Source organism: Chrysemys picta, chromosome 2, assembly GCF_011386835.1.
Source record: "Chrysemys picta bellii isolate R12L10 chromosome 2, ASM1138683v2, whole genome shotgun sequence".
In the NCBI taxonomy this organism is placed as follows: Eukaryota; Metazoa; Chordata; order Testudines; family Emydidae; genus Chrysemys; species Chrysemys picta.
The window spans coordinates 195,793,405-195,821,203 of record NC_088792.1 but is presented as its reverse complement, the minus strand read 5'-3'; the positions used below and the strand labels follow the sequence as shown (position 1 = coordinate 195,821,203).

Sequence of the window (27,799 nt, the reverse complement as noted above, 5' to 3'; positions counted from 1 at the left end):
CCAGTATGGCCATTCTTATGTTTCTATTTATTCTGGAAGCTAGCTTGAGGGTGTCGTATTAAATCTGCATAAAACTGATGAATAAGTTTCAAGTCTAAAATAAAAACCCTTAGAATATCAGAGATTTTTGGTGAATGTGCTTATATCTAGAGATAAATGGTCTGCCCTTGGCTTGACTAAATAGGGGCCTGATTCTGAGACATGATGAGAAAGGCAGTGTATTTAGTGTATAGGACTGCAGAGACCTGAGTTCTATTGCAGCTATGCCAATGACCTACTGTGTGAGTCCTGGAGCAAGTCTATTAATCTCTTTGTGCTTCGGGTTCTTCTCATGCCTTTTGTCTTGTGTATTTAGATAGATCCTCCTCAAAGAGCCTACAATCTCTTATTATGTGTTTGAACAACATCTAGAACAGTTGGGCCTTGATTTTGTTTGGGACTTCCAAGTGCTACAATAACAAAAATTATTAATGATGGTGAGTAACGCTTATGATGAGTAACTTCCCTTTAAGATAACTGGAGATGCAGGTGATTTGCACCTTCCATGGTACAGGCTCTTTATGCATTTTAAAATTTAATACATAAATAAGAATAATGAACATAAGAACATAAGAATCACCCTACTGGGACAGTCAAAGGTCCATCTAGCCCAGTATCCTGTCTTCCGACAGTGGCCAGTGCCAGGTGCCTGAAAGGAAATGAACAGAACAGGTAATCATCAAGTGATCCATCTCTTGTTGCTCATTCCCAGCTTCTGGCAAACAGAGGCTAGGGACACCATTCCTGCCCATCCTGGCTAATAACCATAGATGGACCTATCCTCCATGAATTTATCTAGTTATTTTTTAAAACCTGTAATGGTCTCAGCCTTCACAACATCCTCTGGCAAGGAGTTCCACAGATTGACTGTGCGTTGTGTGAAGAAATGTTCCTTTTATTTGTTTTAAACCTGCTGCCTATTAATTTCACTTGGTGACCCCTAGTTCTTGTGTTATGAGAAGTAGTAAACAACACTTCCTTATCTACTTTCTCTACACCAGTCATGATTTTATAGACCTCAATCATATCTCCCCTTAGCCATCTCTTTTCCAAGCTGAAAAATCCAAGTCTTATTAATCTCTCCTAATACGGAAGCCGTTCCATACCCCTAATCATTTTTGTTGCCCTTTTCTGAACCTTTTCCAATTCCAATATATCTTTTTTGAGATGGGGCGACCACAGCTGCACACAGTATTTAAGATGTGGGCGTACCATGGATTTATATAGAAGCAACATGATATTTTCTGTCCTATTATCTACAGGGCCAGCTCCAGGCACCAGCCAACCAAGCATGTGCTTGGGGTGGCACCTGGTAAGGGGCGGCCAATCTTGGGGTGGCGGGGGGCAGCGCAGCGCTCTGCGGGGGTTTCGGCGGCACTCCGCGCGGGGGCGGGGGGCTGCTCCGCAGGGGTTTCGGTGGCGCTCCACGCGGGGTTGGGGCTTCGGCAGTGCGGCGCTCCACGGCGGGCAGGGGTGTTCGGCAGCGCGGCACTCAGCGGGGGGTGTTCGGTGGTGCTCCGCGCGGGGAGGTTCAGCAGCACGGCGCTCGGCGTGGGGGTGTTCAGCAGCGTGGCGGGGGACAGGGGCTGTTCGGCGGCGCAGCGCTCGGCGGGGGGGTTTGGTGGCGCAACACTCAGTGGGGGGGGGGGGGTTCGGCGGGGCGGGGCGGCGCTGGGGGAGAGGAGGTGTTACGACGGGGTGGCGCTTTTTTTTGCTGCTTGGGGCAGCAGAAAAGTTAGAGACGGCCCTGATTATCTATCCCTTTCTTAATTATTCACAGCATTCTGTTCACTTTTTTGACTGTTGCTGCACATTGAGTGGATGTTTTCAGAGAACTATCCACAATGACTCCAAGATCTCTTTCTTGAGTGATAACAGCTAATTTAGACCCCATCATTTTATATGTATAGTTGGGATTATGCTTTCCATTGTGCATTACTTTGCATTTATCAACATTAAATTTCATCTGCCATTTTGTTGCCCAGTCACCCAGTTTTGAGAGATCCCTTTGTAACTCTTCGCAGTCTGCCTGGGTCTTAACTAACTATCTTTAGTAATTTTGTATCATATGAAAATTTTACCAACTCACTGTTTACCCTTTTTCCAGATCATTTATGAATATGTTAAATAGGACTGGTCCCAGAACAGACCCCTGGAGGATGCCACTATTTACCTCTCTCCATTTTGAAAACTGACCATTTACACCTACCCTTTGTTTCCTATCTTTTAACCAGTTACCAATCCATGAGAGCACCTTCCCTTTTATCCCGTGAATGTTTTCATTCGAACTAAAAAATAAAACAAAAATCTACATGCTAGCTATCTCTTTGTGTAATTTGACCAGGGTTTAACAATTTTGCCTGGCTTAATGAGATATATGCATGTGCACTACCAATTTACAGCCAGAGCTAGAGGTTAGAAATTGTAGTGCGACTGAAATATCTTGCCTGAGAAAATATTTTACACTTTTTCAGGAAAACTGGTGCAGTGTAGTGCATTGATGAAAGACCTGGGCTGTTTTTGTTTTGTTTTGTTTTTTAAATCATCATATAAATTAAACCCAGCAGGTGGGAAGCTTCTGCAAAGATTGCAGAAGAGAAAACATCTGTACACTAACGCGTGTGTTTGTAAGTCCTGAATTCAACCCATAATGTAAGCATCTTTAACAGGATAAAACATTTTTTTTCTTTTCCTGCCTTATCGAAGAAGGGCAAATAAAGCAGAATAACTTTCTAATTAGGCAGTTGATGCAACTTCTGAGTTTTGCATTAGAGATTCATTCCTGGTTTATAAAATATGGCTAAAAGTTTATAGACAACAAAGATCTCATAGATGTCCTGCAACCACATGCAAATATAGAGGTTCCTACACAGAGGTAGCAAAGGAGGGCATTTTATATTTACAGCATTCTTCACGTGAAAAACAAAACAAAATTAGTTGTGACCGATAACAGAAGGGTGTTTAACAGCCAGTATCTTTTTGTGTGTTTTTTGTCTGTTTACCTGACCATCTTGACAATTACCTCATTGTGCTAATCAAAAGGTATTGTGGCGTTGATTGTGAAAAAGATCTTAATGATGTATTGCTTGGATGACCTTCACCATATTGTAGATATTTTGTTATATTCGTATAGTAATAAATAGAAATCAAATGTATATGCATTCAGATATTACAGCTCTTCTTGTTATGTTCAGTTACGTTTTGGGGGGAAATCTTTTACATTATTAGTTATTTTTGACAGGACAATGATCTGGTGTTTGCCTTGTATTTATGACAGTGAGACAAATATATGAAACATTGTGCGATATCTTCTGTTTCTGAAACAGCTGATTTGCTAATATAGGATCACTGTAACAAAAAAGTGGGAAGTAAGTCTAGGTATATGGAATATCATAATAATAATATGCATAACTGGTTTCACAGGAGAAAATATTTTAAAATATGGTATACCAGTAACTGTATCTTTAAAACTGCAGAAATTCTGCTTTAGGAAAAATTGTAGATTTATGTATTCTTCCACTAAAACATGATAGACATATTTTAGAACTTGCCTATCTGTAGTAAGATGAATAGATGAGGGTTAGTATGTAACATTGACCCCTCTGTTTGGAACAGAAAAACATTTTAAAATTGTTGAAATTTCCCACAAAATAGAAATTCTAAGTTTTGACTCTCTAATTTCCATTCCCTTTGCACCAGCTCAAATGGAAACTTCCTTTCCTTCATAATTTTGTTTCAAAGAATTCTTGAAACCAGACCAGCTTGTAAAATATAAATGCCAAGGTCCTCAATCTAGCTAACTTGTAAGAATGTTATAAGAATGTTAGCCTTAGGGCCTTACGGTCAACTTACACGCAGGAGGAGCAGGTCTGTATTATGATGCACAGATATAAATAAAAAACCCCAATTTCTGTTGCCTTACAAATTATAGTGGCTGTTTCTAAAGTTAGCATGTTAATAATCCGGATCAGACCTTCCATTAAAATCTAGACATAAAATTTCATGTTTACAAACATTTTAACATAACACAATTAAAGCAAACAGCAAAACAAACAAAAACCACTTAACTCTTTCCTATCACATGCTGATTTGGAATTTGTACAGTAGTGAGACTCAGATTCACTTATACTTTTTCACAAATAGGGAATGCTATTCATTTCTATAGAAAATGTAAGGCTCAATAAAAGCAAGAGCTGATAGCACAGCAGAATGGCCGGTTTTGACCGCTTTACTCATGGAAGTAAATATGTCCAACTTGCAGCCTTTGTAGTTGGGATGGGGAGAATGCTGATCTACCAGTTGGCTATTGATACTACCTAGTATTCAGGAGGAAACTAGAAGGTCTAACTAATCTGCCCAGTTGTGAATCCATGTAGCCCATTGAGGTGCAAATATTATCCCTGACATCTCTTCTGCTTGCTTCCTCCAAGCAACCAACTTCACATCAATCTTATCTGGTTTGGAATCTCAGCCATTTAGCCCTAATCCATGTACCAACTTCACCCATACACCAAGTAATGCAATTGCTTGTTTGGGCCGGTACTGATGAGGTGGAGACACTGTATAGCCCATGCCTTCTCACTAACCTCCAATGGCCTCTTTTAATCCGAGGGATGACAAGATGGAACTGTAGTTTAAGAAAATGCTACTTCAGTGTCTAAGTTGATATTTGGTGCCTAGATGCTGTGATGTTTGGTGCTTTAAAAATGTGAATATAATAAATAAATGGGCTTACTGCAGGGTGCTCTTTGTTTGTCTTGTTCATTACATTCAGTTTATTTATTATTGGTCTACAAGGTAAATTACTCAAGATAAATTATTTTAAAATATGTGCAAATAGAACCAGCTGATAGGATTCAGCTCTGTAAATGGGCTAGATGATCATAATGGTCCCTTCTAACCTTAAAGTCTATGAATGTTTTTGGATTTATTTATTTTTTAATTTGTGCTGATTACCATCACGTCTATCCAATCCCCTGTCATGGCTGGTGAAGTGGATAAACAAGGAGCCTTGAGGTGGTGTCAGGAAGGTTAGCATTAGTGTATGTATGTATGTATGACCCTAAACATCCCTATTTTCACGCCCTACACACTTCTGCAATAATATTTGTACAAAATATGTCTTGTGAGGTATCATATGAAAGCTAACAATATGCGGGTCTTCGGGGCACTTCGGCGGTGGGTCCCAGAGCGGAAGGGCCCCCTGCTGCTGAAGACCCGGAGTGGAAGAAGCTCCAGGGGCCTGGGCCCTGCGAGAGTTTTCCGGGGCCCCCGGAGCGAGTGAAGGACCCTGCTCCAGGGGCCCCGAAAAACTCTCATGGGTGCTCCTGCGGGGCCTGGGGCCTGGGGCCTGGGGCAAATTGCCCCACTTGCCCCCCCCTCTCCCCCCGGGCGGCCCTGTGCTGAACCCCTTATCAGCAGGGCTGAACTCCAGACTGTCACAGTTTGCTAACATTAATGTTAGCCAGGATTTCTCAGCAGACATTCTACTATTAACAGTAGCACAAGGTGCGGCCATTGATGCTAACAGGTTTAAAGGCTGTTATCATATTGCAGCCCTTCTCTATGCAGGTAAACAGTTGATTTTTTTATCAAATGACTATCCTGAATTTGCTTAATCTAGGATGCAGTGTGATCAATAATAGTTCGGTAAAGAACAAGTCTCACATTTGGCATTTATTTTCTGTGAGGAGGGAAACAAAGTAATTTTAAGCAACATAAATTAATAGCCAAAAGAAGTCTTCTAGGAATTAATTTGTATTTTTCTCACTTCATTTGCTTTTCTAACTATTGGACACAAAAATGTTTTCTCCCACCTTCAGGTGTTACGCTAATTAATGGTAAGCCTGGGGGTTTTCTCCATCTGTTTTTTACTAATACATTAAATATTAGTTTTAGAGGTGACAATTGGACGTCTCAACAGTAGAGTACACTTTAGGTCCAATTCAGATTGCGAGTGACCTGAACAAGAATTCAAATCTTCTTCTGAGGGAGTTGGAGATTTTATCAACAGAAATCATATTTTCCAAGACCGTATATTTTCTCTGGTTCTGAGTATTGTGCATTTTCACCAAATGTGTTTTCCAGCCACACAGAGCATTTGATCCAGTTGCCTCAAAAGCAAAGGGCAAGCTAACTGGTTAATACCTGGATGAAAATAAGTAAAATGCTTCATATAGGTGTAATAGCAAAAAGTGTCCCTGCTCAAAATGTGTTCTTTGCTATTATTCTGGCATTGCTTACACCTGTTTTGCAAAGTCACTATAATTCAAGATGAGCAACAGGTTCTGAACTTTTTTTAATAGCAGAACATAACTGACAGCACAGATGTTTTTCATTTAAAAATTGTCATATATCCTGTTTAAACATATAGTTTAAGATAACAGATTGACTGAAATTTTGCACTGAGCTGAAATTTAGTATTATAATTCTTGCTCTGAAGTCAATTTTCTCTCTCTCTTTTTTTTAATTAAATGGATGTTGCAAATTTGGTTTGCAATTGATTTGGCTATTTTTAATTAAGGCCAAAATAAAATTTTGATACAGAAACTTGTATTAGCTTTTTATTCGTTCTCTCCACTCTGTTTTGCTATCATTGAAAACCCTTAGGAAATGAGCTAAAGAAAATCTAATTAAAGGCTGGCCTTAATCCAAGAAAACCCTAATTAAGGCTCACATACCAACTTCGGGTCCCCTCTTATGACTAGATCTAAGGTTCTGGTTCTTATTCAGGACTTGTTAGTACAACCATCACTCATGTTAACGAACATGTACTCACACAAATAGTCCCCATTGACTTCAGGGAGACTTCTTGCATAAGTAAATGCTCACCGCATGAGCATTACGCAGGAAAACCCTGCATGTTTTCATTTTGAGAAGAAAAGCAACTTCTTTTTTATAGTTACATTAAATAAAAGGAGGCACCAATGAAAATTTCGATTCAGCTTTATTATAAATGCCCAAAAGAGTATTTCTGATTCAGACTTATTTTAAAACCAAAATGAAAGTCATCTAAACTTGTTTGCCAAGGGCTAGATTCTTCCACGTTTGAATTCAGTGAGACTCCTTACAGAGTAAGATGCTACCCAGTATGAGTAAGTATGGCCAAATCTAAGCCTAGTAACTGCTTACGTGATGAGTGCATGTCAAAATAAAACCAAAACAGCAGGGATAAAATCCTGGACCCATTTGAAGTCAATGGGAATATTTCCACTGAAATCAATGGTTGAGGTACAGAGGGGTTCCCTGTATACATTGGGGTTGCAGTCTTAAAAAGGGTGATGCATAACAAAACAATGTATACCGGGGAATTTTTATAGAAATAATGGAATAAGGCAGGGGATGCATTCATAACTTCACCACATCTGCCTATGATGATGCTCTTTTCACCTTAACAGTGTACCTAAACAGCGTACCTTTTTACAATGATAGGTTATACAGTAAACATTGAATAAAATTAATGTAGAACCCTACTACCACCATTCAAAACCTTAGAACATTGTAATATAGTAAATACAGTACAGTAATAGAGTATAAAAGTGTCAATTACACTAAACTTAGGTAGGGGTGGCAGCTAGATTTTCTTGGGCTGGCTTTTCGGTTGCAGAAGTCTTAAAAAAGGATTTTATCGATGTCTGCTCTCCTGCATGAATCTTTGAATAATAGATCTCCCTGTAGCAAGCCACTGTGTCACTGAGAGCCCTGGACACTTTGGCAGAGCGTTCACAAAAAGGATCATCACTCTGTATGATTTCCGTCATCTCATCCAGCAGCCCAAAAAAATGGGAGAGATTCTTTGTCATCAGACTCCTAGCTTCCTGCCCTACATCATTGTCATCATCGTCCTTTCTTTCTTTGGTTATCCATTGTTGATCCAGATCAATCGGTTCCTCATTTGTCCTTTGCTCAGTGTGAGATTCCAACAACTCCTGTACATCCTCCTCCACCTCCTTGAAGCCGACATCCTTCACAACTTGACAATTTCTTGCTCAAGAGCAGGTACAGCATCAAATCCCATGAAGCTGTGGACAGCATCTGGCCATGCACCGTGCCAAACGCCGTTCCTACATTGCGAAGTGACCTCTTCCCATGATGCGTCAATGTTTTCCACACCGTTCAAGATGATGTAGGTCTTCCAAAACTCCTTTACACTGGCCTTTCCTTCACCTGCTTCCTCCTTAATCATCATGGAGAACGTCCTCCCTAGGTAATAAGCCCTGAATGTGGCCATTACGCCCTGGTCCATAGACTGCAACAACGATATGGTGTTGGGTGGCAAAAATAGAACCTTAACGTTCGAGCAGAGGTCTTTGTAGTCCAGTTTGTGGGCACTTGTGTTATACAGGAGAAGGAGAATCTTAAAGGCCAAATTTTCCTTCTGACAATAAGCCTTAAATTCAGGGACAGCATGGTCTACAAACCACTCACAGAAAATATTGTGTGTCACCCAGGCCTTTCTGTTTGACTTCCAAATTATGGGGTGATGAGACTTAACATAGCCCCTCATTTCTCTTGGGTTTTCACTGTGGTACACAAGCAAGGGCTTCAACTTTTAATCGCCTTCTGCATTTCCCCCAAACAGAAGAGTTAAGAGGTCTTTTGAGGCTCTGAATCCAGGAGCAGCCTTCTCATCATGAGAAATATAAGTCATCGTTGACATCTTCTTCCTGTAAAGGCCTGTCTCATCTATGTTAAAAACTTGTTTTGGAGAGTATCCATCTTCCAAAACAATTGTGTTTAGCTGCATAGGAAACATTTCAGCTGCACTAGCCACTTCTCCTGTGAGTTTTACATTATGTAGATTGGCACACTTCTGAAATCTCTGGAACCACCCACAACTAGCATTCAAAGTCTCTTATTCTGCTCTTGAGCTCGCTCCCTCTCTTTCTTTAAATCGTTATACAGACTTTTGGCCTTCTCCTGAATCAAGCTTAAACTCACAGGCATTTTCTTTTCATGGAGGTCATCAATTCAATCAGCCAGCAAACATTCCATCTTCTCCATTGTACTGCTTCTCTGTTTAGTTATCTTCATTGATGACAATCTTGTAGCACTTCTAGCACTTATTGGATTTGATTAGCACTCTTAAAAATTGAGCGTACTGTCAAAGCAGGCAAACTGAGAATATGAGCAATGTCGGCTGCATACTCACCTCTTTCAATATGCTTTATAACATCTAATTTCACTTTGAATGTTACACTGTTAGGTTGCCTCTTAGACACAGGCCCACTCTTAACACTTTGAACATGTTTTGCACTCATGATGGCTACAGGACAGTACTGTACTCAGGGCCGCCCCGCCTCTTCCCACCCCCTTCCACCCGTGCCTCGCCTCTTCCTGCCTCCTCCACCCATGCCTTGCCTCTTCCCACCCAGTTCCACCCTCTCCTCTGAGCGCCTCATCCCCACTCCTTCCCCTTCCCTGCATGGCTCCTGAATGCCGCTTAACTGCTGATCGCGGCAGGCAGGAGGCGCTGAGAGGGATGGGGAGGAGTTGATCAGTGGCCCTGCGGGCTGACACAGTACAGCACTGTACTGTACAATAGGGGAACCTGTTCCAATTCACATCAGTCACGATTTGTGCAAACGATGGATATGCAGATCAGGACCAACGTGAATCGGAACACGTTCCTCTATTGATGAGCGCTGGATATCTGAAACAACGGATAAGGGGGAGATGTATACTGGGGATACCCTGTAAAGGGGAGCAGGGAGATCATGGTTACACTTCCTCTGATCAAAGCAGCAGGGAGCTCCCCCTCCTCTCCTTGCCCTGGATAAGCAGGGCTCTCCCATGGCTCCCTATTTCCTGGGCTAGAGAGGTGAGAGCTCCCCTCCTCTTTCAATATACTGCAAAGCACTTATCAGTACTAACAAAGCTGGTATTGGTGCCAGTTAAACCCATGAAGGTTAAAAGTTTTAATTCTAAGAAAGTGACAAAGTCACACTCACATGATTTCAGCTACACAAATTCCCAGACTTTACAAAGTAGAAGGAATGCTACTTGGCAGCTCATTACAAATATTCAGAGAATATTCAAGTACTTAGAGCTGTTTGAATTATCCTGCTTAGTCCTCCTTTAGACTAATCCTTTGTGCTTCTGTGCCTTTCTGCAAATTAAAGTATGTAAAAAGAATTGCAGGACATTCATCATTTTGGCATTTCCATTGTTTGTTCATACTCACAGCAACTAAGTGCAGAATTCCTTTTCCTATTTACTTTCAATCCCTGAACAATGCAATTGATATCAAATGTTACAGCAGATAAATTGGAACATTCAGTTGTGTTTCACTGTCTGCCAGCAGCTGGATGAGACACCTTGCCATTTTTTTTTCTGAATCTATAATCAGGACTTGCAGATCGGTAAACAAAAGCCTCATAAAGCTGGAAGTCTAAATAAAGGATACCAGAAATGGGACACTAACTATGTACAGTAGTATACAGAAGATCCACATTATTCAAAGTGTTATTAAATTATAGTGTGTGGGTTCCTTAATCTTATGCAGTAGCTTTGCTCCTATTCTTGAAAGCTTTGAAAATCTATTGTTAGTTTTGTGCATTTTTCATTAGTTTTTTTCTAAAACCATTTCATGAAGATGTATGTACAGGAAATATTAAAATATAATGTTTGATCATTTAAATCTTCACATACGGGGGTTGTTCCCCAAGACTTCCAGTAAGTTTTTTGTTTTGCTGTTTTTGTCAAGAACAGGGGCATAGGCGGTCTGGCCTAGTGATCATAGCTGGACTGAGGTCTGCGCAGCAGGGACTGTAGTCACTGAGCAGGAGTTGGAGAAATCAGAAGAGCTAGGTCCCATAAGAAAGAGTCAGGGTCAGAATCAAGCTGGGGTCGGAGATCAGAAATAGTACCAGACTGGAATTGGGAGACATGAGTCAGGGTCAGAATCAGGCTTGGATTGGAAACCAGAGATCAGGAGATCAAACAAAGTCTGTCATTGCAGAAGGCCAAAGTCTATGTGGTTGCCAAGACAACTTCCTGGGGCAACCCCTGGAGTTAAATAGGGAGCTTGGCCAACCAGAGGACCGCAAGGTGCGGTCACTCTGGGTTTCTTGGGCAGTACTTCCTGTGGTACCTACTTTCCACAGTGCTTCCTGTCTGTGCCCATGCATGGCCTCCTGGTGGCTCTGTAGGAACATCAGCTGCCCTAGGTTCTGGTCCCCAGATCTTTACAGTTTTCCATTTCCCATTGAGTTTTAAAATCAGGTTCTTTGGAAGAATAATTCCCATTACTTTCTTATCTATTTTATATGGCCCTCATCACCATGATAGCTGAAAACCTTCAATATTCCCTTTTGTTTTATAATTAGTGTTTACACCAAAATCCCCGATTTCTCTAAGCCTCTTCATTCTATGAAATTATCACACGCAACCTATCCAATAACTCCCTGATTCTCACATAAGGAAACAATAGTTTTCTATGTTGAAGTGATTCTGCAACCTCTGCCCCTCATAATTCCAATATGTTCCCTTATTTTGTTTGATTTGCTTTTTGCCATGGGTTTATGGTGCTATGCAAAGAATAACAGGGCTCCCATTCTGGCACATGTCATGATCTATGTGCACCATAAGTATAAGTATCTGTGGAATATCCTATGATAATACATAGGGTTATTTTGTAGAGGGATTTTCCGTTGTTCTAGATTCAGAAGTTTGTAGGTCAGTTGTGATACATCTCACTTCCTGGCTCTCACAGGGTAATGCCATCACATTTCTCTTTCTTCTGTTAGTTACCTTAAACTTCTATTTTCCCTTTAGACATGTTAAAAGAACTGAAGATGATGTTTTAATCTATGCCTGTGATTTGGGATTTATTATACTTTTCTTCATCTAGATGATAGCACCCATAAGAAACCAGAAAAAGTGGCAATAAAATAATAATCTAGACTTACCCTACTATGCAGTATTGTATCCATATGCCATTATTACATAAGTATGGCTTTAGATTTAGATTTGCTATTAAATAGCATTATGTACGTGTATATTATTTCAATATTTTCAATAAATAGCTAGAACAAATGAAAAATAAAGACTGTAAGTGTTTTGCAACATTAATTAAGTGTGAGACTCACTTTTGGAGTTGGAGAACTTTTATAAGAATAGTATAGCAAATGTGTGCATACATTTCTTATCTTCATCTTTTGTTTAAATAAGAATAGATACTTGCAGCATGTGGTAATTAAAAAAATTAAGACACATAAATGCAGACACTGATAGAGGACTACCCATTGGGGTATGCAATGCCTGCTCCCTCCTTTACTCCTGTGGGTGCCTGATGCCTGAAGTTGATAAGGTTCTGCAGTATGATGGTAAAGCCATGTGTCCATCCTCATTCCAGGGCTAATTGTGTTGGCTGGACATGGAGGTGGAAAGTATATTGGATCCTCTTGAAGGATATAGATGCTATGTCCCTATGTTACATGGGATCTTCTAGGAATAATGATGGCTGAATTATTTCCTCTTGGGGATTCTGGCTGTTACCCAATTCCTCCAGTGTGCCAGATTGTGCCTCAAACACAATCTGGCCTTATGCTTGGGAAAAACAAAGAACTTCTAAAGTAGTTTTAGATTTGGGCCTGAGGCAAGACCCCAGAACTTTGAGGAAGTTCAGACCCTGATCCAACCTCTGCAGCGCAGTTCCACCTGAAAATACTTGCCAGGAAGGTGTATAATAAACGTATGTATCCTAATAAAAATTAAGTCTGTCAGTAGCTTTTTCTTGAGTGAAAGAGTAAATGCCATGTGGGAGAAGTTTCTCACTCTTAAGTCCAACAGAGACTGGTTTGGGGGAAGGAAGACCAGATTTTTGCTCAACAGTGACTGCTCCTGCTAATTAAGAAACAGCATTGACAGGCTGTGAGGGGAAGTCATGTTTTTGTTCATTCTGAACCATTCTGGATGAGGCCTGAGGTTCCAAAAGTTGTGGAGAATGTAAAACAAGGGAGAAAGCTGTAAGGCATTTAAAAGGTTATCAGGATGTCAAATATGAACGTTCTGTGTTCATTTAAGGCCTGATGGCAATACTCTTTCTCACAATGAATGTCACCTTAGTGAAACTACTTAAGCTGTAATTAACTGTTAGCAATTTCTCAGGTTATTTTGAATATATAAAAAAAGAAGTGCAACAAAAATGTTTCTCTGTTGAATGGGTGCTTCAAAAATCAAGCAACTGATGGATTTTTAACTAGTTTCTTTAATGTGGGCTACATAGATCTTTGAACCTTTCTGTCTACTGAGTGACAGATGGCTGTTCTAATGAAGTTCGTGGTAGTGGCTGCTCTTAGAGCTTGTCTTCACTATAGTGTTAGCTCAAGATAAAATTTGTGTGTTGCCCCTAATTTGACTCCTATCCACACATGAAAATCTCTGTCTTGAGTTCAATGATGTTTGAAACTCTAGCTAACTGTTGCAATGAAGACAAGCCTTTAGTAGTTTGTATAGGTTCCTGAAAGGTGTAACTCTGAACATAATTTTTGAATTACTTTATTTCCCTATTAGTGTTTTTCCTCCTGTTCTGGCATGACTGCTTCTTTTGAGGGGAGGGGTGGAAGGCAACATGAGCAGAAAATCACCTCAACTTTTTAATTATTTTTTAAAAAGATCATCAGATAGCTGGAATTTTTAAATTAGGTCACTGGAAAAATAGATTCTCCCCCCCCCCCCCAAAAAAAAAGACATGTGTGGCATTTCACAGTATGAAAGTAGGAGACTCTTGTATTATTTTAACATTTAAAGAGATTTCACACCTGCCATTTTCTGAGACATTCCACTATGGATTTTTTGTTTGTTTTATTACTATTACTCTTTTTTTGCACAAATAATGTTGCATGTCTGTGACCTCTACTGTCATAAGTAAAATGGAGTGAAAATCAGCAGGAAATTCCATCCAGCAGGAAATTTTGGTATTTCAACATATTTTCTTCCAATTTTTTATAGAACAAATAATTCCAAAATATTTCAATTCAGAAATGACAATATTTCATTTCAGCATTTTCAATCAAACCAAAATGTTTTGATGTTCCCAAAATGTTCACTTTGGCTTGTTGAACTGACCCGAAACATTTCATTTTGAAAAATCCATTATTTGCCCAGCTCTAAATACAATGTTCCTAATACAGGAAACATCCTAAAGTTCCACACACCACGGAGAGCATCATTCCTGGAGTGTAGATTAAAGAACCGTTTATTATAGTTAATAAGCAACAATTTTGTGCTATTTAAGATATCTTGAATTGGACTTTAGTGACTTTTGGTGGGACAAGCTTTTTTGGGCTGAGTGCTCTGTAGAGAAAGAAACTGCTGATTGAGGGAAGCAAAGGATTCAAGCTTGGAGGAGTAGATGAAATTGAAAGTGTTTTTACTGTTTTTGGTTGGGCTGGGTTTTTTGTTCTTTTAATCACTTGATTTTGATTTTTAAATTCTTTTGTGTATGTCCCTATGAGTATGGTGGAAATTGGAGATTGCATTTTGATGATATTTTGTCAAGTAATGCATTTGATAAGTAACATAGCAACGACGGGTATGTTTACAGCAAAAGCTCTGTTGTCTCATCAAGTGTGGTCATTTTACTAACAGTGGGCTGGATTACCACCTTTCAATCCAGCCCAAGGGGCAGTCACAATTGAGTGCCAGCTTCTTCCTTGGTGAGGGAATTAATCTGTACCAGCTCTTTTGCTAGACCAGTGTACTACCACCATTGCATTTGTGGGGTGGAGCCAAGCTCCACTCAATGTCTTTCTCTGACTGTCCACTCTCCATCCAGGGAGAGGAAGAAGCAGTCTGCCACTCTCTGCTTTCCTTCCACCCTTTGCAGGATTTGGCAATGCAGATAGCTATGCGGGTGAGTAAGGGGGCTCTTTATTCCTCTGTGCAGGTGCAAAGCCAGGTCATGAATCACCACCCTGTAACCAGTCCAAACTGATCAAGAAACAAAGACTGACTAATAAGAGCTGACATCTGTAATTAGTGTGTTTTATATACTTTTTTTATTGGTTGTGGTTTCTTAAGAAAATAAAGATATCCTCATGCTCACAACATTGCTCATTGTTCTTGTATTATATTAATCAAAAGATATCAGTTTTACCCTCTACCTTATGCTAATGTGTACAAGTTCTATTGTTTCCATGAATAGTTATGATGACCTTTCATGCAAGTTAAAGAAAACCCCATCAAGCATACCTACATATTTGACCTCATTTTGCTACTTTTCTGCATGTGTATTCAAACATATAAAAATAATGCAATATTTTCTTCCTGAACGCATACATAAATGTGACAGAATGGCAGCTCATTTTCCATAAATGTGCCTACATTTTTGAATAAACACAAATGATGCTTGCTTTTAAATAAGATTTCTGTGTACTACATTAGGATGTCTAATGGGAGAGTCGTCAGATTTCCTGGTTTCTTGGTCACGGACTGATGATATCAAACCAGGGATGCAGGTACAATATGCTTTTCTATTTCCACTCATCATCAACCCAAATCTCAGCCTCTGAGAATGATCATGAACAATGTGGGTGCTGAAAATGGAATTCAAAGCCTGTTTACATAAATGCCAAAGCATGAACTTCAATTTGAAAAAGCATGCTCTCATCATAATTACTGTACATGCAGTGTGCGTTTGATTGGATGATTACTGACAGGCTTTGGCTGCTTGTTTTCTCCATTACTGCCATTGTTTTGTTCATCAGTGTCTCAGCAGTTTTGCAGGACTTTTATTTGTAAGATGACAGTCCTAACATCATTGATGTTATAGCTGTTTTACCATAAGTAAGCTGAGCAGTTTGGGGTTAGGAAATGGAAATGCGTTTCATTCGCTCTCGTCAACTGTCTCATTACTCTCCACTCATCAGAATAGGTATTTAATTCTGAGAAATAGCTCAGCAGCTTTTCATCCTTTTTGTGCCTTAATAGAAACACTTTTATTTGATCAATCCTGTGCATTTTTGTCAATCTCTTGTTCTGCTTGCTCATCTATCTGTTTCTGAAGATCCTTGTTTTCCTTTAACATCATATATTGTTGAAGACAACCTGAAGTTAGCTAATGGCTTCTGAGGAGGACAAGCACTGTGGGTGCTCTGGATACCTGTGTCTGAATTTCAATTACAGTGTCGCTGCTTTGCCTTTCACCACTGATGTCAAGAGACTCTAAAGCATAACCATGGGAGCTACCTCTCCCAGTATAGGAGGATTCTGTTGTGGCTCAGAGACAACATAATGGCTTGTACACCACTTTCCTTCCTGCAGCCACTGTAGGGAGTATTTTCCAGGGAAAGGGGGATGTATCTGGGGATTCTCTGTACTCCAGTGATCCCTGGATGACCCTGGGTCTGGTAATCATTAGGCTTCTCTAATTTATGCTGGAGGAATGGACTTGCACACAGATATCCAAGGACTAGGATAGTGTAAAGATGGCTTAAAGACCTTTTTGCATACTCCAACTATCCACATGATTCTCATCCGAAGCTGAAGATCTAGGCCATAATTTTTGCAATGGTGTTTACCGTATGTTAAAATCTTAAATGGGAAGAGTATTTAAGCAGTCATCCTCTATGGCAGTGGTTCCCAAACTTGTTCCACCGCTTGTGCAGGGAAAGCCCGTGGCGGGCCGGGCCGGTTTGTTTACCTGCCATATCCGCAGGTCCAGCCGATCACGGCTCCCAGTGGCCGCGGTTCGCTGCTCCAGGCCAATGGGGGCTGCGGGAAGTGGCACAGGCTGAGGGATGTACTGGCCACCACTTCCAGCAGCTCCCATTGGCCTGGAGCAGCGAACTGTGGCCACTGGGAGCCGCGATCGGCTGAACTTGTGGATGTGGCAGGTAAACAAACCGGCCCGGCCCACCAGGGGCTTTCCCTGCACAAGCAGCGGATCAAGTTTGGGAACCACTGCTCTATGGCATGATTCTCCTCTTGCTTACCCTGTTGTAAATCAGGAATAACTCCATTGACTTGAATGTAATTATACCAATGTAATACTGTTGTGAGAAGATAAAACACTGATAGCATTTAAATGGCAGCACTGTCATGTCTGTAGGGTGCTTATTCATCTTTCTTACTTAAATTATTAGAATAAAAAAAATCAGATTTTCTCTCTCAACCAACTCAGAGAGAAAAGTGTTGTTATTCATATAGAAGGGGTCAGATCTCAGCTGATACATATTGACATAGCTCACTTGATTTAAAGGACCTATACAGATTTACACCAGCTGAGAACCTATCCCTTTTATAGTATATCATATTCATATATTTTTTCAACATTAGTAGTATTTGTCACTTTTGATTATTTGTGCATTGAAACACATGAGTCAGAGCCTTTGACCGAAGTTGATCTCTATTTTGATAGAAATGTGTCTCTTTGTATAATTTTTATATACAGATTTAAGTGCCTTTTCCCTGATAAGGATGTATTCTCTTGACTGTTTAGGATGATAGAACCCTTAAATGAAGGGGAATGATTTTTAATATTGCAGCTACAGTGTAGGCAATGAATTGACTGAGAATATCATCACAGACACTTGGAAATGGCCCTTTTCCCAGTACCATTACCCAGCATGAAATTGCCCCAAACCCACATTGTTGCAGTTTAAGTTAATACCCACAGAGTGGAGTACATGACATTGCACAGAGTGTCAGTAATGCAATAGTCAGTCTTAGGCGGTCGGGAACTGATCATCCCCTTATCTCCCTGAAAACAGCTTTAGTCAGTGGGATATCTAAGGCTTGTACCTCCCTGCACGTTGGCCTGCTGCTGCATTTTTTTCATCCAGAAATGATAGACAGAGATTGCTTTGGATCATGTCTGTGCTGACCCTAGAAGAGTAAACAGATGTCACTATTAAAGGTGAAATATGACTCATCTTCTAACCATTCGCACAGCATTCCCGGCTTTCAGAGACACAAGAGGCAAGTGGCCAAACCCACAAATGTTATTGTGTCTCTCATCTAGCAGCAGAGTGCTGTCCTTAGACAACCAGGCAGGAATACACACACAAACTGAATATGGATTGGCAGCTGCTTGATATGACTGTGTGAAACCATGGCTTTTAGAGAGTCAAATGGTATCTCTTCGTTAGTAGAATTTTATTGAAAATAAGTGTAGAATATTTTTTTCAGTATGTAAGTGTGTGTGTGTGTGTGTGTGTGTGTGTGCGCGCGCGCGCTCATTCGTTTTCTTCCTCCAAAAAAAAAAAAGTCTTTTCAAGATTGACATGTTTGATTGTTTCAGCTCTTTTTCAATATTGAGTTTTTGCCACGATTGTTAACAACAAATAGAGCATACGACTAAGAGATATTTATTAGTCATCCCCCAGATACTTCACAACCCAGTTATTATCTCACTCTCTAAGCCCACACAAAGAACAAAACAAAATCATAAAATGCAGAACAAAATAAAATATGACTTGAAGGTGGGAGGCACCTTCACTATATAATAATCATTCCAACAAATACAGTATTGCATATTTTCATGTATTAATTCCAAATTCATTGATATAACCCATACATTGTTTCCATATGTACTGAGGCTGTGTCTGCACTTGCAGCTGAGGATGTGATTCCCAGCTTGAGTAGACATACTCATCAAGCTAGTGTGCTAAAAATAGTAGTGTAGCCATGGTAGCATCAGCAGCAGTGCGTGGAGGCATGGGCTAGCCACCCTAAGTACGTACCCATGGGGTCTGGTCAGGTTTATACTCAGGTCAGCTAGCCTGTTCTGCCTATCACCTCTGCCTCTGGTACTGCAGCTACACTACTATTTTTAGTGTGCTGGCTTGATGAGAGCTAACTTGAGCATATCTATACAAGCTGGGAATCAACCTCCATCTCCAAGTGTAGACATATCTTAAATCTCCCCTATTCTATATTTTCAAAATAGCTCCTTCAAGAAATGCCATGAGTAAGGTAGGTTAGCCACCAGGCATTCTACTTCAGTTGGTGGTGCACTGTATTTTCAGATTCTTAATTATTCTATTTGCCATCTTAATCCACCTGGCATCCAGATTGCCTTCCTCAGTTAAAAGTTCTTTGGATCAGAAGTATCATTTAATGTACAGTAAGATTAGCCGTAAACTCCCCATTGCCTTTTCCAAATATCCTTTTTGTGGCTTTACAATCCCAAAGCATGTCAATAACATTACTGACATAATTTTGACATCTCCAACAAAACTTTGTAGCGTCAGACCCGATCTACCCATTTTGTGTGGTGTTTATTTTATGGCATATACCTTTTAAAAACATTTCCCATTGCCTATTTTCATTCTCCCGCTCAAGTTCATTTTTCACTGGCCATAAGTGCCCATTACTGATGCTTCTTAGAAATGAAGATATTTGGCAAGCACTAAATCTGATTTTTTTCAGTAATGTGGCACGACCAAATGAGGGCCAGATCCTCAGCTGTTCTAAATTGGTGGGACTCCTCTGTCTGGCCCTGTCTGTTCATGCATGCTAAAAAGATTCATATTTCACCCTTATTCCACAGAAGCATGTGCACCTTATCATAAATATGCTTGGTTATATTTCAGTTCTTATTATTTGTATACTATATGCTATATGCTTCCATACATACGGTTTATTTAGTTAAACCTCCAAATAATAATTTGTCAATTAAACCTCATTAAATAGTCTAATAGCTGTAACATTTCTTTACCTTGCAGATTGGTTTCTGTTTTGCTTGGGACGTGTGCCATGCTATGCTTTGAAACAAAATTGATAATTTGGCATTGCAGCTAAATGGAAAATTCTGTCACTTCCAAAATATGTGGTACATACTTAGTGCAGTGTCTCATGAAGCTGCAAAGGCCACATTTCCTGCCCCGCTGTAGTCAGGAGTCTGATTTCTAGTGGCAATGCACAACTTTAGTCACAATGATTATAAGCAAGTTTCCTGATGTGGATGCCCAGAGTGAAAGAGAATTATAATAACTTGGCACCTTTTAATTGTTAATATTTGAAATATAAGTACCTTTGACAGGACTTTGCCATTAGAAAGGTAAACAGTGCAGCCATCATACTCTTGTGAGTAGGACTTGTTCTGAGTGTAAAGAATATAGAGACAGGGAAGAAAGTCCGTTCTGTTGAATAATCTTACTGAACATTGTTAAGCTCAGTAGTTGTGTATCTTCATTTGAATAGTTATTTTAAAATGTGTACTTACTTGCCTTTTTACAGAAAGAGTACTCACTGCGGGGATATTAATACAGACCTTAGATGTAACAGGTTCTTGTTTTAAAAGTTCTTATGGTAGTTGCTTGTGCTCCCTTTGATGTATGGAATAAGTCCCAGTTTTAAAGCTTCCTAGTTACTGCCATTTTTTTGCCCTAGTACATTGTTATAACAAGAAAACAGTATAGACTTAAGATGCAATTAGTTGCTAACTTAGACTGTTTATGAGAACTGAGCTGATCAGCTGGAAGGTGCTCTGTTTAAGGATACCGTAACCAAGACTTCAGGTTGCATTATTTATCAAGGTTGGTAGTAAACATTAAGTATTTTTCAGTAAGTGTTTGAAATATAATTTGTAAAACCAAACCCTGTGTACTAGACCCCCAGCAGTTGTATATCAGTATTACACCAGCAAAGTTGATGGAGCTATATGATTCACATCAGCTAAGGGTCTGTCCCTATATATTCACTAAGGGCCTGATCCTGAAAAGAGGGTAAGACCCAGATCTTCAAAGGTATTTAGGCACCTAGCTCCCAACGTCAGTGGGAGTTGAAGGTGCTTAATACCCAGGGCCGTCCCTACGGGGGTACAGGGCCCAGGGTGGAAGTGATGGATTCATCTCTTCTGGGACCGACCATGCCAGCCAATTGCACTGGCCCGGGGGGCCCCCCAAAGTGGGGGGCCCAGAGAGGTCACCCCGATGCACCCTACTCATGTCTCTGTTAATACCTTGCAGGAGGCTCTCAACCCTTCACAGGGTAGGGTAGACAAAGGAGAGGGCAAAGGCTTTACAAAATAGTGCTGATTGTTCCAAGAACCTCCTGCTTTTAAACTTTTTTGTTTGTATGTGTGAGTTATCTCCTTTAAAGCCTGGAATATATTGTTCAAAATCTTTATGAACAACCTGCTGTTGGATTTCTGGTATAGCTTTCTTCTCTCCCACTAACCTTTCTAAGAAATCTCTTGCCACTAGTTTCTTTCCCCCATTATACTTAAGCAGATGAAGTTGTTCTCTGAAGGAATACGCTGTAAAATAAGATCATTGTACAGGTACAGAATATGGGCCAGTTTCTGCCCTCTGAAAGAAGGTGGATTGTTCCCACAGAAATTATTGGGAACTGCCTGCTCACCTCCAAAGTTAAAATTTTGCCCAATGATAAGTAGGCAATGTACTGTAAATAATTCCTGTCTATCATCATCATCATCTTTGTTCTCTCTCATCCTGTATTTGAGACTGTGCTGAATGATTACTGAAAATATTGGTCATTAACCAACATAGGCGTTAAATAGTTTGATTCTGAAAGTATTACCATACAAAGATCTTTTGTATGTGAGTTCCTCAGGCAAATTTTTTACCATTAACAACTGCATAAATATGAAATTCCAGTTCCATCATTTTCAGGAAAATTTCTGGCTGCTTCCAAAAGACTAAAGCAAATTGGCAATAATTGAAAAGCTCTCAGTTCTTTCTTGTAAAGATGAGTTTTCAAAAAGCAAGTAATCAATCTTGCTTCCATACTCATCAGTGACCCATTTGCAGAGTTCAAGCTTCTTTTGAGCACTTAGATTATTTTCATGGCTAATAGAAAAAAGATTTTTAGTTCTGGCTTTTAGGGCAGTATTTTAGAAGCAAGAAGGAAATGAGTTAATTTCACCTCTATTTGACTGTTGATCTCAATGGATCTATAAACTGTCTCCCAGGCTTGCTTTGTAGTTACTGACCATGGACAATTTGTGATGTTTCATCGGTATGACCTATAGAAGGTAGGTTATTTAATGTAATAGTTTCCTTAAAGAGTCACGCACAGAGGCAGCTAACAGGAGAGTTTCAGAGGGAGTGTGACAGGCTTTCCTTCCAGATTCTGCGTTATGTGTGGTGTCAAGATGTCCAGCAATGGAACAGTGGCAGTGGTCTGCAATGGATGTGCCATGTTCTCTCTCCTGCCTGAAACCAAAAGGAATTTCCTTTGCATGAAGTGCAAGTTAGTGGCTGGAGGGAAAGATTCTTGAATTGAAGGGGCACATTGAGACACTACTGAGAACCAGAGAAGCTGGGGAGCTCCTAGACAGCCAGGGTTGGGAAACACCAGTATTCCAAATTCAAGGAAGAATGGAACTGGCCAACAAGGAATTGGAGAGGAAGTCAGAGAGGAGATCTGGTGGTTTGTAAACACCACAGGCAAGAGGTCATGGCTGGAGACAGGTCAGGATAGGCAGGCTGTAACCACCAGAGAGAAAAGAAGCAGGAGGAATTCCACACTGCTAGAAGTTTCAAATCAATACCAACTCCTCAGTGCGGAAACTATGGAAGTTACTACTCAGGTTCCAACAGATCCAAGGGATATATGGGACAGACATGTAGATAGCATCTTGGTCCAACCTGTAAGAAAATCAAGCTTGCCTGCAAAGAGTTCTCCAACCATCCAAGGAAGACAGACAGTCCTTGCTGGATACTCGACACTCAGACGAATTGAAAGAACATTCTGCAAGGGACAGATGGACAACAGGAGGGTGTGCTGCCTTTCTGTAGCCAAGACATGAGATGTCACTCTAAGATTGGATAGGTTTCTGAAGTTGATGGGAAAGGATCCATGGGTGATGGTTTGTATTGGCACTAATGACACTGCGACATGGACTATGGCATTATAGGTATGAGCAACTCTCCAAGGGTAATATTGGCTTGTCATATCCTTTAGAAAAGCATGAGCTGGCAACATAAGCCAAGAATTAAACGGTCATCAATAATATTTATAGAAAGGCTGAGGGATTAATAAGCTCAATTTCTAAAGTATATTTTAATCTTTCACCTATAAAACAGCTCATTGAATTGATAGCAGACAATTGGGTGACTTAGCTTCAGTACTTTTTTATGAATATAATGACTTTCATAAACTATACAGACATTTTTACGCTTTCCAAGGTGGTTTAATATATAAACAGGTTGTCTCCTGTGTGATGCTGATCTGTTTTATAGCATTATTTTCCCATGAGGCATACATATGGTAACTAACTTCCCAGATTATATTTGGCAAGAACTACCTTTTCATCATTTTCTTTTCCTATTTGCTAAAATTATTAGTAATAACTTTTAACGTAATATTTGCAATGCCTTGATTATATCCATATTCTTTATCATTGGATTTCTGTTAGCATCAATAATCTTGAACCATTTTTTTGGATCAGTGTTTGGTCTTTTTTTAATAGTCCTTTGTTATGAGAACAGCTTTGTTCTCTTCAAGAGTACATTTAACATGCCAAGGAAGTGGACCATTAATATCAAACAAAAAGAAGTAAAGGTGTTTGAGAACAAATTACCTTATTATTGATGGTTTCAGAAAAGATTAGCTTATACTCATAGATTTCAGTGTATGAAGAACACCAGAGTATTTATTAACCAGTTTTGTTCTGTGTAGTTTTTTTTTTTTTATTGTTTTCATTTTTATCTGTGCTAGTTACCTTTAATTTTGCAGAGAAAAGAAACTTCTTACTTTTAATTTTTAACTTATAGAAACTATAAATAAAAAAAAAGACATTTGAACTGAGTTTCAGAATACATCTTCTTCAGTGTTTGAGATACATTATCCTGTGTCATATTGTGATTATCTCCTGTTTGGGTAACTAAAATAAATAGAATTATAATTCAATCACTATGTAGGCTGAAAACCATGAATGTGTGCTGCAATCAAATGTAGAGACATGGGACAATGATAGGTTTTGTATGCTGGTAAAGACCTTTTACACAGCACATTCAGCTACTTTGTCAGAGTAATATAAACTACAGGGATGAAAGGCTCAGAAGAAAGGGTGAGTGAACCCAGAAACACTAATGTTCAGATGCTGACAATACTGGTTTTAATGCTTAGGGTTTTTTTTTCCAACCCAAGTATACTTTTGTTCACATATTGAACATCTATTTAAAAAATTGGTGTATTATTTCACTTTATGGGAAATTCTGTCATCCTGAAAATAACAAAATTGCAATGAGATGATATAATATACCTGTAAGTGTTGTAAAATCATAATCCAACATCAATATGTCTTAGGTTTTGGTCATAAACATTGAGTAAATGTGCTGATAATATTTGGCTTGATGATGTAAGCTTATTACAGTTGTGAAATGATTGAAACGGCTCCTTAGAGCAGAGGCACCCAAATTTTACCCAAGTATTAGGCATGTTACCAGCTTTCCAGGAACCCTAGAGATGTGTGTAATTTCTATAAAATGGAGCAGATTAGCTAACGTACCTGTTTCTGTGGAGCATACTGCTGAGACTTGTAGTCTCCAAAGGCTTCATAGCGCCATAGAACATCAGGCAGCCATGGACCACATTAAAGAATTGGTGGGCTACATTTATTAATATGTTTATGCCCCCACACTCCGTGTAATGCTGTACAGAAATCCAAGAAAATGTGTTCCTGGCCCTGAAGAGTTTACAATCAGTCTATAGGCAGAGAGAAGCTGCTACTGCCCTAAGACTGAAACTTGCCCATTCTAAGCCTTAGGCCTGGGTAACAGGGGAGGGAGGCATTCAATATTTGTGTTAATAAGAAAGAAGAGTTTCTCCAGTAGGGATGATTTATAAAATCTCATAGTAGTTTAGGATTTTAGAATAAATCCCTGGAGATGAATATTGGACAGAGGGCAGGGACGTCAGTGAAAAGTGCATGATAAATTAATTTATCACATAAATGTGTGTGTGCAAGATTCACTTTTCTCATACTTTGGCCACCACCAATGTATACCATCTTAGACCAATAAGCTTCTCTCAGAAAACTTCTCATGAAAGGTCACTTTCATGATAAGAATGCTAGTTGTTTCCAGTGTTCCCAGTCAATTAATGACTAATGAGTAAGTGCAGGTTCTATCATCAAAATAATGTCTAACATATGAGCTATCAAAATAATGCATTTAACAGGTGGCAGTTTAAAAAAAAACTCCAAATGAGGCTCTCAACAATCATTTGTAAGCTTGGCACAGAGACAGTGTGCCATTTTGTAATCAGAAAGGGTAAATTGCAATCATGATGCTGCTTAAAATCACTCACATCACTATCAGAGATGATAAATCCAGGTAATATAAACACTCTTGCAGAAATAACTTCATATCATGATATATTGATATATCGCAAGTCATACAATAGAGAAAAGAATTAACTAAACCAACATAATTTTATCACATTTTTTGCAAATACCTGCAGTTTCTTTACAAAATATAAAATGTGTTAGAGAATAATGGAAATCTTATATTTTCTGCAGCTATATCAGCTTGTATTTTGATCTCACAAGTTAATTAGGGTCAGATTCGTCTGTACTTAGATTGGAGGCCTCAGTGGTATATGTTCAGGTGCTGCAAGAAATGCTATTGGTAATTGAATATGCAGCATTCTTTGAACTTGGTACTGAACGATTGCTTAACAATATCCGGCATGTTCATAAGAACAATGCAATAAAAGCATATCATCTTTTGAAAGAAATATAAAATTGAAGTCCTGACCATTTGCAGTCCTTAAAAATCCATAAGACTTTTCACAAGAGTTGAGTTGTTAACATTAGTGGCTTAACAAAATTCCAGCAGACTATTTATATTCAGTTCCAGCAGTCAATTAGGTAGATATATAGAGATGGGCCAAATCTCACATTTGTATGCATTTTTGATAGTTTGGGGGGATCTATTTACTGCAAAGTCTTTTGCACAGTCCTGCATTAGTTTCAGACCATGCTGGATATAAGATCCAGCAACAGTGCCTTTTTCCCAGTGATGGAAAATGGTTTTCCACATATTTTTACATTAATGTGGGCAATGCCTTGAGCTGGCTTACCATAGCATTTTGTTAATGCTGGGAGAGTTTTGTTTTGTTTTTGTTTTGTTTTGTTTTTGTCTGTTCCTATAAAACATTTTCTTTAGTAATGTTAAACCTGCAGTTTGTTGCTTCTGATTTTGTTTAACTTCCTCTTCCCTTGCCCCCTAGTTCTAGAATAATGGGTAATAATAATAATAATAATTAATCATAAAAGAGACTATTACTTTTTCTGTATCATGTCACAAGTAAAGGGGAAACTTGGAAAGTATAAAATACTCCAAACTCTATAGGACATTAATCTAAACAAGAAATTTGTGCCAAAACCAAACTAATAATGCTTGATCCCATGGCTAGGTATTATATTCTTCTTTCTGCCCTTAATTATTGTGTAATCTTATTATGCACTGTTAAACAGCTGCCTTGTTTCACTCTGCAGATGACTACATTTCAGTGATGGATAAATTGATTCATATATGTAATTTGTTATAGAGAGTTTCCAGATCCTTAATTATTCTTGTTGAAAGAACTTAATTAGAAAAATGCTTTGCCACAATATAATGTTGTACATCCCCTTCCTGTTTACATTTTTTCTTATTTGTCTAACACTAATCTGGAATATGGTACCATGTTTCCAGTGGTGTATTATTTTGTACGCTATCTGGTAATAAGGTATCTTAATAGTACAGTTCATTACTAGTATAGAACATGCATGGAGTTGACACTCTTTCCATACGTTGTTCACACACATACCCATTTCAATACACTTGTGTCAATGTCTGTGAACAAAGGGCAGTTCTGGATATTCCTGAGTGAGAAAATAGAACTTAAACATATACCAAATGGGAGCAGATAAATACATATGAGGCGACCTAAAAGATGCTTTTTCCGGGTCAATTATAGGCAGATGTAACTGTGACCTAGTTCTAAAACTAAGAAAAATTATGATTTGTGGTATTGGAACTGGATCCTGTGAGAGGTTGGAGAAGCCAGTGGCATAAGTGGGACCTCAACAGTTTGTCCCAAAGTGACTGTCCTGCTGCATCTGCATTATGATAATTTTTTTTAAATAGCCAAACTACATAAAACACATCTCTAATCTAATTTTGTGTAAGTTGCACCCAATATATTTAACTACACTGGAAATGTAAAAGTGATTTTAGAGGAAGACATCATTTAATTACAGTCAAGCTCTTTGATCTGTAAAACTCCATGCTATAGTGAGTCAGTGACTAACAGCATAGATAACTTAAATCTATCATTTCCAATTACACTCGATCCCGAGGCTGCTTAAGCACTATTCTTTAGATGGCGATCAATGTTCAGGAGTTCTTGACTGTTCCTCTTGATAACCTTTTGGACCATGGGCATGAAGAAGGTGCAAAATTCAGCCATCAATTAGATTTGAAGTCAGAGAGAAATAGACTTTGTTAATGGCATCTCAGTCACTTAAAATGAAAAGGCTGTCTGTCTGAGAATTCAAAATAATTTAGCACCCAAGGCTGTACTCAGCTTTTCTTATAAACAAACAGAAAGATACACTGTTAAATTGCCCTGATCTACACAGGGAAGGGCAACTCCATTGATCAGTGACAGAAAATGGAATGGACTGTGAATTCAATCCCAGAGGCAGCCACCAGCTCTGGAAGCTGTAACAATGCAGCTCCACTGGAGACACACCATTAGGTACTAGGGCATCAGAGGAGGGCCGTGCAACTGGCACAGATGTCACACAAAGACATACAGTCTCCATGAAGATGTCTCTGGCACTCTGTTGACTCCT

General features: G+C 39.3%; 1 protein-coding gene across 2 annotated transcripts in view; it reads left to right on the top strand.

Moving 5' to 3' along the window:
• Positions 1–27,799, top strand: part of DOK6 (docking protein 6) — a 409,224-nt gene that overhangs the window by 331,011 nt on the left and 50,414 nt on the right. The window contains exon 8 of one of the 2 annotated variants that reach the window (XM_005281485.5): positions 15,427–15,500. The exons of the other annotated variant lie outside the window; for it this stretch is intronic. Within the exon in view, the coding sequence (XP_005281542.1) occupies positions 15,427–15,500 (74 nt within the window). The remainder of the gene's footprint in view (positions 1–15,426; positions 15,501–27,799) is intronic. 2 annotated transcript variants of the gene reach the window in all.